The following is a 14,611-nucleotide window of genomic DNA, read 5'->3' as shown; positions in this document are numbered from 1 at the left end:
CACTGGCCGTGGGCGCACTCCCTGCCTGAATCCCCGTATGGATGGTTCCATGCTTCTCACCTGCCCCACAGTCTTCCTGCTTCCTCCATTCTCTCTGCTTGCCGGCGTGTGCATACCCGCCTCCTAGGGCATGTGTGCTGGTTCTCAGAGATTTAAAGGGCCAGTGCACCAGCCATTACAGCAACCACCAGTGGCAGTTGTCCTGGTCCTCCTCTCAGTTGGGAGGGGGGTGGCAACAATGTAATCCAATATCAGCAAACCTTGCATGAACTTCAATGGGCCTCCTCCCCAAAAAAGTTTCTGCTTTTCCCTGCTTCCTGGCCAGGGGAGGGGGAAGGCCTGGCCCGGCCCGTAGTCCATGTGAAGGAGGCTAGCTTCCGAGCCCCTCCCAAACAACATTTCCCAAACGAAAACTCAATCTGTCGCCGGTCGTAGGGGCAGGGGGCCGACTGCCTCCTCACCCAGTTGCAACATCTGCCGCTGGGGAGATAAGCTGACCACTCCATCTCCCGACATGGAATTCTCCATCTGGGGAGCCTCACGGACTGTGCTTGCTCCTGTACCGTTAAACAGCCTCTGGGGATCCAGGCCATCTGCCTGTGATCCAGGGTGGTTCGGTACAGGGATCACGGTCCCCTCTGTAGCTGCATGGCTGACAGCAGTGTTTGGTTCTGGGCAGAGTGTAGCAGGACTCTGCCCTGATGCCAGCGCTTCAGCCAGGGATGTGATAGGTAGGTGGAGAGGGAGATTGACTGCCTCCTAACCCGGTTTCAACGTCTGCCACTGGGGAGCCGCACTGACTGTACCAGCCCTTGTACTGTTCCACTGCCGCTGGGGATCCGGGCCAACTGCCTGGGTCAATGGCGTACGTTCAAAAAAATTCCAAAGTCCAAAATAGCGTTTTTTGGGTCATTTTTCATACCATAAAGAAATGAATAAAAAGCAATCAAAAAGTCAGATGAAAACAAAAATGGTACCGATAAAAACTTCGATCAGCCTGTACATGCAGAGATCTCACAGTGATAATTTTGTGGTGATGGCCACCTTGCTCCCACTGGGATAGAATCATGGCTCCCTCCCCACCCCCGCCTAAGAGTAAGAGGAGTGTTATTACAGCTGGAGAATAAGGCATGACATAACAACAGAATAGTGAGTGGATAAGACTTGGTGTAACATTAGAATAGTGGTTGCAGTTCTAGAGGTGACAGGAGGATAAGGCATGGTGTAACAGCAGAATAGTGGCTGCAGTTCTGGAGGGGACTGAAGAATAAGGCATACAGTGTAACAACAGAATAGTTAGTGCAGCTATAGAGGAGACTGGAGGAAAAGGCATGGTGTAACCACAGAAAAGAAAGTGCATTTTTGGAGGGGACTGGAGGATAACACAGGGTACAACTGCAGAATAGCGAGTACACACACACATCTTACTTCTCTCTGCTGCTGCAGGACTGGTTAGTGTCTCAGTAGGTATGGGGACCCCTAGTGGTGAGATTTTCTGGAGCTGTTTTCTTTATTAAAGGGTATTCTGGTGAAGTGAAAAAGACTGTGACCCATAGCCAAATGTGACCTGAGCTCAATGCGCTCAGTCCATCTCAGTGTTGATCGCTGTTAGGGGTTAGGATTAGGGATAGGAGTTAGGAATAGGGATTATGATTATGATTAGGAGTTAGGATTAGGGGATAGGATTAGGGGTTAGGATTAGGGTGAGGGTTAGGTTTAGAGGTTAGGATTAGGGGTAAGGGTTAGGGGGTTAGGATTAGGGATAGGAGTTAGAGGTAGGGGTTAGGATTAGGGTTGGGGAGTAAGAGGGAGCCGTCTGTAAAGCAGAAAAGTGTGTCCCTGTGTGATCTCCGTTCAGCACCTGGCATTCTGTGTTGGGTGCTGCTCCAGAGACGGAGATGTGACGTCATGCCACACTCCCTCATGATGTCACGCCATTGGGAGGGGCGTGGCGTGATGGCACAAGAAGGCATGGCGTAATGTTACGTCTCCGTCTCTGGAGCCGCGCCTTGCACAGAAGTGGTGCTGCACAGAGATCACAGGGGATCCCAGCGGTGGGACCCCCAGGATCAGACATCTTAACCCTATCCATTGGATAAGGGATAAGATGTCAAAGGCTGGAATATCCCTTTAATAAAGGAAATGGCTACTTAAAATCTCTCCACTAGGGGTCTTCATACCTGCTAACCAGTCCTGCAGCAGCATCACGCTTGTCAATGAGTCATGGACAAGAGATGACTCATGGACAAGGTTGCATGAGCAGACAAACCAATCACCTCCCACCACCACAAGGAAGGGACACACCCCCTGTGAGCTAATGAAAAGAGGCATTTTTATAATAAATATAGGCGATGGAAGCATAAAAATTAGATGTACATGGTCAGGATTAGATATTGAGTAATATGTTATTTTTTTGTGGAATCTGAAGGTACTCTTTAACATTGAATCTGGATAAATGTAAATGTAAGTAAATGTACATTTACATATGTATGTGCAGATTTATCTGTGAAGCAACAGTAAGGAAAAAGTCAAAATGTCAAGCACACCATTCATATAGGCATGGCTGTCCCCACCAAAACTAGGTGAACCCTAACAGATCACTATTTCAGCAAAACTTACCTTGAATCTTTTTTAACACGAGCTTTTTCGAATGAAAACTTTGGTGAGTTGCTTTGGTCATAGGTTCTTGTGGTGGGTTCCGCAGAGATACCCTCTTTAGCACCTTTTCGCTTGCTGTTATTGAAAAACCCTGACAGTGTCTTAAATGGTGATGCCTGTAAAGCTCTTGAAGGCGATATATGGCGTTTTGTAGTTGGTGAAGCAGACATCATTTTAACAGTGGGTGGTATAGGGTTGCCACTATGAGAGCTGATAACGTCCTGCAGTTTGTTGAGTTGGACACACTTGCTTTGAAGTTCTTCTGTTATTTCTGCAATGACTTGTGTCTGCTTGGTATACTTCTCTTGCAATTCATGAACTATATAATCTTTTTTTATTAGCTCTTCATCTTTAATTTTTAGCTGTCTTTCCAGCTCCCATACTTTTCCTTTAAAAGGATCCGTACTGTAGAGTCTGCTGCAAGAGCTAACAGAAAGATTCATCAGTTGTCCATCTGGCTGCCTCAATGGCTTGGGTTTCATGGAGCCATTTCCCATTTCCCTTGATACCCTAAACAGAAACCACAAAATGTATTAATCAGTTTTCCCAAGTCAGCGGTATGACAGCAAAATGTGCTTTAAACATTTGTCTTCTAGTGAATATTAAGGCACATTGATTTTCTCCTAATCCCTTAAGAAGTAAACATGATACTTAAACACAGTCATTTTCTGATGTTGTTCTGTATCTTTTTTAATCTACCTATACTACCACAAACTAATAAGTACATACTAATGGTGCCATAAAAATAACCTTTACTATTAATAGAATAAAATACACCCAGAAGGTGTACGTAAAAAAAAAAAAAAGAATCAATAAACTAAATCTGAAAGAGAGAAATAGCCCAGATTCTGGATTTAAAAACTGTTAGCACAGTAGTCACACTGCTTATCAACCATATGGAACACGGATACACTGTCCACCAAAGCTATCACATGTATTGGAGATACTCGTATATTAGCAACTGAGCTTACTCCACATTATTTCCCCTTCAAATTGACATTAATTCCCAACACTTTTCTATCCACATGTCTGATTAAAAGTAGACATGGGGACGTCTTCAGGGGAATAATGTATAGAAGGCAAAACAAATGTAAACTGTAAAGAGTATTCAAAGTAGCATAGCAATCAGGAAGACTAACAACCACAAACTCATTTGCTGGGCAACAATCCATATTACAAATAAACAGGAATGACTGCACAATTATCAGACACTGTTCAGACTAGGTTAAATCACAAAGAATAGGATTGCACTGAAATTAAGTCACTTCAGATAAGTTACCTTACCATGTCAGAGCCTATAATAGCTCCAATTTAGCAGTGCTTTCTCCATGCTGCTACATACACTAATTCATCAGATTAAAATAAAAACACTTTTGCATTTATTGTGTTCTTACTTGTTTATGCACTATTTACAACATAATAAATTACACACATACATACATTGTATACATTGTATATCGTAGTTTTTTCAGGCGTGGAACACAAACCTTAAAGGGGTGGTGTACCCCTTTAATAACACCATTTTCCTTTTTAAACCAATATTATAACTTACCGTATTTATCGGCGTATAACACGCACTTTTAAGGCTAAAATTTTTAGCCTAAAGTCTGTGTGCGTGTTATACGCCGATACCCCCCCAGGAAAGGCAGGGGGAGAGAGGCCGTCGCTGCCCGCTTCTCTCCCCCTGCCTTTCCTGGGGTCTAGAGCGCTGCTGTCGGCCCTTTTCACCCCCTGGTTATCGGCGCCGCTGCCCGTTCTGTCCCCCTGACTATCAGTGCCGGCGCCGATAGCCAGGGGGAGAGAAGGGGCAGCGGCACCCATTGCCGGCGCCGCTGCCCCGTTGCCTCCCCCCATCCCCGGTGGCATAATTACCCGAGTCGGGTCCGCGCTGCTCCAGGCTTCCGTCGTGCGTCCACAGCAGCGTTGCTATGCACGGCGCGGCGCTCTGACGTCATGCGCCGCGCCGTTCAGCGCATAGCAACGACGGAGGCCTGGAGCAGCGGAGCAGCGCGGACCCGACTCAGGTAATTATGCCACCGGGGATGGGGGGAGGCAACGGGGCAGCGGCGCCGGCAATGGGTGCCGCTGCCCCTTCTCTCCCTCTGGCTGTCGGCGCCGCTTCTCTCCCCCTGGCTATCAGCGCCGGCACCGATAGTCAGGGGGACAGGACGGGCAGCGGCGCCGATAACCAGGGGGTGAAAAGGGCCGACAGCAGCGCTATAGACCCCAGGAAAGGCAGGGGGAGAGAAGCGGGCAGCGACGGCCTCTCTCCCCCTGCCTTTCCTGTGGGTATATCGGGGTATACACGCGCACACACGCACCCTCATTTTATCATGGATATTTGGGTAAAAAACTTTTTTTACCCAAATATCCTTGGTAAAATGAGGGTGCGTGTTATAGGCCGGTGCGTGGTATACCCCGATAAATACGGTATATTATTGGTAGAACTATTATAGTTACGGAAAGGAGTTAGCTTGCCATAACACACATAGGGAGTGTGCTGGGGTAGTGAAATAATACTGTTATTCAGTATGACATGTAGATTACAGGAATAGCTATTAGAATAACTGACAGAGTCTGGATGTGGCAGTAGGGCCGGGAGACCATATGGCGTCACAATGGTTGCTTGCAGTCTTTGAATGGGGAATGCTTCCTGTGATTATCTCAATTGGAAGACTATGAAACAACTTCTAAACTCTCCCTGCCTGCCTGCCTGCAGTGATGCGGGCTTGAGGTCAATGGATTTCTCCTGTGCTGATCTGTATTGTCAGTAATGCTGATTAGTGATCACACAGTCTCTGCTCTCTCTGCAAAACATCCGGGAAATGCCTGTCTTCGGCAATGGTTGCCAAATATATATAGGGCTGTGACATCACAGGGCTGGCTGGCTGCTGATAGGCTGCTTTCCACCATGTGATTCAGGGTGATCCTGCCTTCCCAGATTTCCTTGCCCCATGTTCTTACACGTGTAGCCGTCATTTTAGCCCCCCTGGCCCGCACAAAATGTAGTGAATGAAGCGATGAGTTACTATGAAGCACGAGGAAATTCGGATCCGTTCATAATCAAATTTTTATGAAATAGGGAATGAATTCGACTTTGTCAGCTTTGATTCGCCCATCTCTAGTATTTAGGACCATTCCACAAAGATATTGATAACTGTTACCTAGCCAAAATAAATCTGTAACAATAAAAATAACAAGTATATCTCTTCTACGTGCACAACTACTTGAAAAAGGTTGTCTTCTTTGGGAAATCCCATTATGTCCCTCATGATAAAGCGACCACAGAGTATACTGCTGCGGTGATCCACAGCAATCAGCTGACTTTTATAGAGGAACATGTTTTCCCCCATTTATTGTCCCTCTCCCTGTAGATTGTAAACTTGTATTTGTGTTATGCATGTTAACCCTTGTTACATATACAGCAAGTAGGACCAAGGGTGCTATAAAAATAAATACTAATAATAATGCTAATAACAGTTTCCCTTCAATGTAACCACAGGTGAAATATTAATCCTCATGCATATATACTTTGGTATAACTTGTGCTATTTGATTAATATGCTTTTGTGCCATTTATAGACACATCTGAGCTTTGTTCAACAGGTTTGTTTTCTGACAGATGTTGTTAGAATGGCCTAGAGTAAGGTTTATAGACATATTTGCTCTTTGCAGCTTTTTGAACAGTTGCTAAATGTTTTGCAAATGTAAAAATTTGCAAAGCAAAAAAGTGAGCAAAAAATCTCCAAAATTCATCATACCTTACATGACAATATGATTAAGGCTGGGATCACATCACGTTTTTCCCCATACGGGAGCGCATACGGCAGGGGGGGAGCTAAAAACTTTCGCTCCCGTATCCCTGCCGTATGCGGCCGGTATGCAATTCATTTCAATGAGCCGACCGGGGTGAAATGGTCTGCTCATTTTTCCCCATATGCGGTCTTCTACCGGACCTAAAACCGTGGTTGACTTTAAATGAATTACATACTGACCGCATACAGCAGGGATTTGGGAGTGCAAGTTTTTAGCTCCCCCCTGCCATATGCGCTCCCGTATGGGGAAAAACATGATGTGAACCCAGCCTCATGTGGAGTATTTGATATTGTGCATCACATCGCTAAGGATTTAAAGACAGGGTATACGCCCTGTTCATCAAAAAACCAGGGCAGAGGGACCCAGGAGGCAAGTGATGCTACGACACCTAAGCAGCTCAGCCATACCTCCTTAACACTTAAGCTTAGAGAGAAAACCATTGTTTTATGAATTGAGACAAAACCATCAACACTAACAGGTATGTTTGATAATGTCTTCCGGTCGCCTATCTGATGATGTCGGCAGTTGATATGATAAATATAAGCTGACAACTTCCCTAAAGTTTTGAACTCACCATATATCAATAATAAATGTTGAGCTTACATGATCGCTCAAAAGAGCACAGGAGTGGCTGGAGATTGAGAAGACGAGGACAGTGATATATGGAAGATGCAGAAGCCAAACACACAGAAAAAAAAAAATCTATTACAAAAATGTTGTTATCCCAACATCATTTAATAATAAATGCCCCGTGAGGTATCAATAGCCTTTAAGTCACAGCAAACCACTTGGAGACACATTTTGTCAGCATCGTATACTAAATATTGAGAACGCATTTAAAACAGCTGCTGAACAGATCTGACTTCTTTAATGGGAAATTTTTTGGCAAAACCCATCTGTTAATGATTTGTGGCTTTTGTGTGATGACGGCGTTTCCATTTTATTATAATGAATGATCCTCTGATACCCGTCATATTCTCGTTTATGGGTCATAACGCTTTAATGTCTTAGTATATAACACACCTGGTGAGAGAATAAACTAGCAATTTAATCAATCATTGTCCACCTAGCCTAGCTCACACATGCTTCTAACATTTGGAAGAAATAAGGCACTTGTGTGCATCAATTGTAGGGCTTTCTTGAAGTCTTCAGCTTATGCGCAACAGTATTTAGCGTGCACAACATTTACTGATTAACTATTTCATGTTCCTCACACTATTTCATACTTTTCGTTTTTTCTTCACACGGTTATCAATATATGAGAAACATTGATGCCATTTTCATTTGATTCTGTATATATGTTCACATGCTGCAGGAAAACCCCAATTGAGCTGTATGGTATGGAAGATATTTTAGTTCCAGAAATTTTTGTCTTATATATGGAGGAAAAATACCTCAAAATACTCAATACCTTTTCATTTCTGAATAATCTCATTGCAACAACAATTTCTGAACAATACAATCATGCAGATTCTGTATAGCCCTGGCTGCAAGCTACTTTTAGACAAAATCATAGCCTCTTTTTTGGTTCTATTATGCAAGCTACCACCTGGACCATTATTCCTGTCTCCTTTCCCACAAAGTCTTACTAAATAGATCTTAGATTACTATGGAACCCAAGGTTGGGGTGGTACGGCTGTAATATGGATGTTAAATGCAGCTATGGCAAAGCCATTTAAAACCAGCCTATGGTTGGAGTCCCACATAGGGAGGGATTTACTAAGACCAGCTCTTCACATGTCAGTCTTAAAGGATAAGTATCACCAAGAAAAAAGAAAACCGTATACCCTATACAAAGGATAGGGGATAAGTTTTAGATCGCGGGCCCCCCCCCCCCCCCCCCCCGATCAAAAACTTCTCCGGCTCTCCGGCACAGGAGGGTGTCATGACCCCCGCCCGAAGCAGAGGCCGCCATGCCCTCTCCATAAAGCTCTATCGGAGAGCGGAAGATAGGGGGATAAGTTTTTCTTGGTGATACTTATCCTTTAAAGGGAACCAATCATCAGATTTTACCCTATATAATGCTTGGCAAAGCGTTATATAGGGTAAAATCTTTATTTTCACCAATCCCGGGGGATGCTCCTGCCCCCAGGGATGGTGAAGATATGAAGTTATAAACTAGTCACCGCCGCCGCCGTAAGTAGTCACCTGGGCGGGGAGCTCTTCTCACCTACTCCCGTTCTTCGGCCGGGAGCGACGCCCCCCTCCGCTTGATTGATGGGCCGCGTCATCACTCTGCTCCGTCTGTTCAGTGAGCGGAACAATGACGCGGCCCATCAATCAAGCGGAGGGGGCGTCGCTCCCGGCCGAAGAACTGGAGTAGGTGAGAAGAGCTCCCCACTCAGGTGACTACTTACGGCGGTGGCGGTGACTAGTTTATAACTTCATATCTTCACCATCCTTGGGGGCAGGAGCATCCCCCGGGAATGGTGAGGACAACAATTTTACCCTATATAACGCTTTGCCAAGCATTATATAGGGTAAAATCTGATGATTGGTTCCCTTTAAGTAAAATCCTGCTGCTGTTAAATTGTGCAGATTTATTAAGTGGCACACATCTCTCAACCTCTTAAGGACCAAGCGTTTTTTCTGTTTTTGCACTTTCGTTTTTTTCCTCCTTACCTTTTAAAAACCATAACTCTTAAAATTTTGTACCTAAAAAACCATATGAGGGCTTTTTTTTTTTTTTGGGACACCAATTCTACTTTGATATGTCATTTTACCCAAAAATCTACACGAAACGGAAAAAAATCTTTGTACGACAAAATTGAAGAAAAAAACCTATTTTGTAAATTTTGGGGGCTTTCGTTTCTATGCAGTATATTTTTCAGTAAAAATGACACCTTATCTTTATTCTGTAGGTCCATACGATAACATTTATACCCTACTTATATAGGCTTGATTTTGTTGTACTTCTGAAAAAATCATAACTACATGCACGAAAATTAATACTTTTAAAAACGTTCTATTCTGACCCCTATAACTTTTTTATTTATTTGCATATGGGGCTGAATGAGGACAACTATTTTGTACAGTGATCTGACATTTTTATCGGTACCATTTTTGTTTTGATCTGACTTTTTGATCACTTTTTTTAAATTTCTTTATGGTAGAAGTGACCAAAAATACGCTATTTTGGACTTTGGAATTTTTTGGCACGTACGCCCTTGACCGTGTGGTTTAATTAACAAAATATTTTTTATAGTTCAGACATTTACGCATGTGGTGATGCGACATATATTTATTTTTATTATGTTTATATATTTTTTTATATGGAATTTGGGAAAAGGGGGACATTTAAACTTTTAATAAGGAAGGGGTTAATGGGTGTGTTTTTAAACTTTTTTTTTAACTTTTTTTTTTTTTTTACACTTTTAGTCACCTTAGGGGACTTTTAGGAGGAATCATTTGATTCCTCATACAGATCAATGTGATTCCATTAAACCACATTGATCTGTGTGCTCTGCGCTCAATTGATAAAGCCTGGCTTCATCATTCTCAGCACAGGAGCCAGCATGGGAGGAGAGGTAAACGCTCAGGCTACCTCAGCAGTGGATCGCCCCCCCACGAGTATACATGTCCACACGTCCATGGTCATTAACAGGTTAATGGGGTAGTCTTATTTAGGAAAATTTTTCCCCTATCCATTACGCCCCCTCCATGAATTTCTAAGGGAAAGCCAGTGGATAGGATAGGGGTTAAGTAGCTGATTTTAAGAGGTATAACCGATGGGACCCCCGCAATCTCCAGGACAGGACCTCTTCTCTCTCAGTGAGGAGCGCATGTCTTCTATCGGTAGACAGTACACACTCCATTCATTTCTGTGGGAGCACTGATGATGCCCAAGTGCTGCACTTGGGTCTTTTCAGGAATCTCATAGAAATTAATGGCGCCTGTGCCTTCTGCAGCACCTGCTCCTCATTGAGTGCCGGGTCTCGTTCCAAAGATCGCAGGGGGTCCCAAGTTGTCGGACCCCCCTCCCCCCCGCGATCAGCTACTTATCCCCAATCCTGTGCCAAAGTTCTCCTTTAAATAGAAAATTAGAAAAAAATACCCCAAAATTTCAAAAACTATGACACTGACCCTGATTTACTAAGAGTGTTGTGTAGTTTTCTTTGTGGGTTTTAATTCCTGACAGTTATTTTCACACGCTATTTACTAATTTCAGAGCTCAAATCCACCACATTTTCTGTAGGAACATTAGTAAATATGTTTTTTTTTCTCAGAACTGTTGGAGACATGCCCCTTTTGTCAGAGCCATGCCCCATTTCTTCCATGGCCACACTTTTTTTTGGAATATTCCTCGTAAAATGGAGAATTTAGTTTTTTTGGGTAGCACAAAACGCAAAACCCAAGGAAAAAAAAGAGTCTGAATCATGTTTGCAAATAACCTCCATTGTGTATGGTGTCTTTTCTGGATTTTTTTCCATAAACTTCTCTATAGAATAAAAGGCATTTACAAATGTAGTAGAATAAAAAATGCTACCAAGTAGATTTGTAAAAAAAAAAATGCTATGAAAAACATTGGAAATGGCGTTCGTGAGAAGGTGCCATAAGGGTGAAACCACATGATCAGGTTGTGTTGCAGTTGAATTGTGGTTTGTAACTTAATATCGCCGGTCTTCCACAGTAAGTAATGGAGAGATGTAATTGTTGTACTATTGGTGCATTTCACCATCTGTGCTGTTGATTCTGAAGATGGGTGCATGTTCTTTTTGTGCATCTACAGTCAGATTTTGATCGCATCTTCATTGTTTCTTCATTGTTAGCAGTGGTGTAGAGGGGGAGTTATGATATTTGGGGTCCAGGGCAGTGGGATATGAGAGGGGTCCAGAGGAGGAGAGGGGTATTGCGCTGTGGCTGGCTTTATGAGATTTGGGATCCGGAGAAGTGGGGGGGGGGGTGATATGAGATTAGGGGTCCAGAGGAGAAGGGGGGAGGGATGTGCTTTATATGAGATTTGGTATCTGGAGGAGGGGGGGGGGGGGGTGATTCAGGGTATGAAGACGGCGTGTGTATGAATGATGTGTGTGTATGAATGATAGATGTTGTGTAAGCAAGATGTATGTATGTATGATGTATGTAAGCTAGAAGAATATATGTATGATGTGTGGACATGAAGGCGGCGGATGTATGTATGATATGTGATTATGTATGCTGTATGTTTATGTATTATGCATGTGTGGGGGATCCGGAAGTGGCATGTGTATGAATGATGTGTGTGTATATACTGTATGTATGATGTGTGTGTATAAATGATAGATGTGTGTAAGCAAGGTGTATGTGTATGATGTGTGGAGATGTGTGTAAACTAGAAGGATGTATTTATGATGTGTGGAGATGTATTATGCAGAGGGCTCTGGAGGCGGCAGGTGTATGTATGATATGTGTTTATGTATGATGTATGTGTATGTATGACGTGTATGTATGATGTGTGTGTATGTATGTGTTGGGGGTGTCCGGAGGTGGCGTGTATGAATGATGTGTGTATGTACTGTATGTGTAATATATGTATGAATAATGTGTGTGTATGAATAGTGTGTGTATGAATGAAAGATATGTGTAAGCAAGATGTATGTATGATGTGTGGAGATGTGTGTAAGCTAGAAGGATGTATGTATGTACGTATGATGTGTGGGAGGGTACAGCGTATAGCATGGTTATTTTTGAGGGTTTATATTCAGGGGCAGAGTGTATAGCAGTATTGTATTCAGGGGCACAATGTGTGGCAGTATTATATTCAGGGGCACAGTGTGTGGCAGTATTATATTCAGGGGCACAGTGTGGCAGGATTATATTCAGAGGGTATGGTGTGTGGTAGTATTATATTCATAGAGTATAGTATGTGGTAGTATTATATTTAGAGGTACAGTGTGTTGCAGTATTATATTCAGGGGTACAGTGTGTGACAAGATTATATGCAGGGGAACAGTAAGTGGCAGTATTATATTCAGGGGGAACAGTAGATGGCAGTATTATATTCAGGGGGTACAGTAGGTGGCAGTATTATATTCAGGAGATACAGTGTGTGGCAGTATTATATTCAGGGGGTACAGTAGGTGGCAGTATTATATTCAGGAGATACAGTGTGTGGCAGTATTATATTCAGGGGGAACAGTAGGTGGCAGTATTATATTCAGGGGTACAGTAGGTGGCAGTATTATATTCAGGGGGTACAGTGGGTGGCAGTATTATATGCAAGAAGTTCCATGGATGGTAGTTTTATATTCAGGGGGGGCAGTGGGTGGCAGTATTATATTCAAAAGGTACAGTGGATGGTAGTTTTATATTCAAGCAATACAGTGAGTGGCAGTATTATATTCAGGGGGTACAGTATTTAGCAGAATAATAATGATTATTGTCTTCATACAGAGGATTAGGATCTACTGACAAAGTGAGGAGTTAATGATGTCCGGGCCTCAGACTCTGCAGAGAAGATGGAAGACGTCCTGACAACTGGACCAGATGGAGAAGAAAAGACAACAGAGAAGACGTCACTCAGGTCAGTGATATCATTGTGTTTTCTCCTGACTGTCCTATCAGAGCTGGAGTCACTTGTAAGTTCCACAGTGATAATGGGTGATGATGTACCCTAAAGTGTGGCTCTCCAGCTGCTGCAAAACTACAACACCTATAAAGCCTGAAGCTCTCCAGACATTATGGGAGTTATAGCTTTACAACAGCTGATTGGTAATTGGTGGGGGTCCCAGCAGTTGGATCCCCACCAGAAAAATGGGCTGCTTATTCTTCAATGCCTGTTTTGTCTTACTGGCCCTGCCTGTTAGTCACTTATATAGTTCTGTATTCCCCTGACTGTGTCCCATCAGTGCTGTAGTCACTGATATCTTTATGCAGCCGAGTAAGGGGTCGTCCAGCATTGGGGAAGCGGTTCGTCAGGGGGTAGGACAATATTTTGCACCAGGGCCCTGTGGTTTCTAGCAATGCCCCTGATTGTTAGATTCATAGTTGGGACTGTATGATCTTCCTGTTCCTCACCACTGACAATTAATGGCCAATGTTTTACAATGGACCCATGTGTTGAAGTTCAGCATTGAACTTGAGGCATTTTAACAAGCAAGCCTCATTTGATACTGAATCCCTCAGATAAAAACTCTTTGTATACCTCCATATATAAGAAAGCATCTGTAGGTAGAATAGAACCAGGGGTGGACTGACACCTCATGGGGACCCCGCGAAATAGAAGTTCATGGAGCCCATGTGTGCCCACCCTTTATAGACACCCGGCCAACATACAATGTAATTTGTTTCTTCTTCTGTACAGTCTGTTAGGTGTAATAGTACTGTGGTTCCTCTAGCCACGCTCCTGTCCCTCTTAGGCAGACATGCTGGGATCTCACAGTGATAGGAATGTTTATTTGACAGTCAGAAAGGAATCGCAATGCTGCGCTGCCTGCCTCACTGACGTACACTTACAGGGCAGGTAGAGTCAGCGTAGCCAGGCTGTAAATGTTGGCAGCACAGCAGTAAGTACAGGCTATAAGTGTATGTCAGTGTACATCCAGCTTGCATGTTCCCTGATTTAGAGAAGCAGCAAGTCCTGCCGTCGGCAGACCCCCCTCAACCCCGGGCCCTCGGGCAGTTCCTGACGGCCCAACTTGTTAGTCGATCCCTGAATAGAACAAATGATAAAAGGATTGCCATTCTACCTCAACTATCATTAGTAAAGCAATAGAAAAAAGGCCCAAAAATGTGTCTTGCAGCTTTCCCATACTGTTAACCCCTTCTAATTTTGTATGTTTGCCCACTAACAAACAAATGATTAGTCTATCATTTTACCGGTAAGTTTATTTGAACAGTGAGATGCAGAATAACAACATACATAAATCCATAAAAACTCATTTTAAATAAGTTATAAACTTATTTGCATTTTACTTATGGTAAAACCCTTGTTGGTAATAACAGAGGCTTCTTGTAGTTGGCCACCAGGTTTGTACACATCACAGGAGGGATTTTGTCCAACTCCTCTTTGCAGATAATCTTCAAGTCATTAAAGCATACCTGTCATATCACTGAAAAAAATAATGCTTATATATGTTACTTACTAGGTCATGCGGATTCTTTACATGTCTGTACGTGTCTAGCTTCTGTACTTAGCTCACAAATCCTTCTGATCTGCT

The 14,611-nt window shown here is 43.3% G+C and overlaps 1 protein-coding gene across 3 annotated transcripts in view; it reads right to left on the bottom strand.

Moving 5' to 3' along the window:
• The window catches only part of PRKG2 (protein kinase cGMP-dependent 2), a 110,605-nt gene extending 107,450 nt beyond the window's left edge, over window positions 1-3,155 (bottom strand). For 2 of the 3 annotated variants that reach the window (XM_056568940.1, XM_056568939.1), the window contains exon 1: window positions 2,620-3,155. In XM_056568940.1, coding sequence (XP_056424915.1) covers window positions 2,620-3,155 — 536 coding nt within the window. The remainder of the gene's footprint in view (window positions 1-2,619) is intronic. The other variant, XM_056568941.1, reaches the window with a different exon arrangement.
• Window positions 3,156-14,611: the final 11,456 nt, after the last annotated feature.

This window comes from Hyla sarda, chromosome 1 (genome assembly GCF_029499605.1).
Source record: "Hyla sarda isolate aHylSar1 chromosome 1, aHylSar1.hap1, whole genome shotgun sequence".
Taxonomy (NCBI): Eukaryota; Metazoa; Chordata; class Amphibia; order Anura; family Hylidae; genus Hyla; species Hyla sarda.
This window is presented reverse-complemented; position numbering and strand designations above follow the sequence as displayed.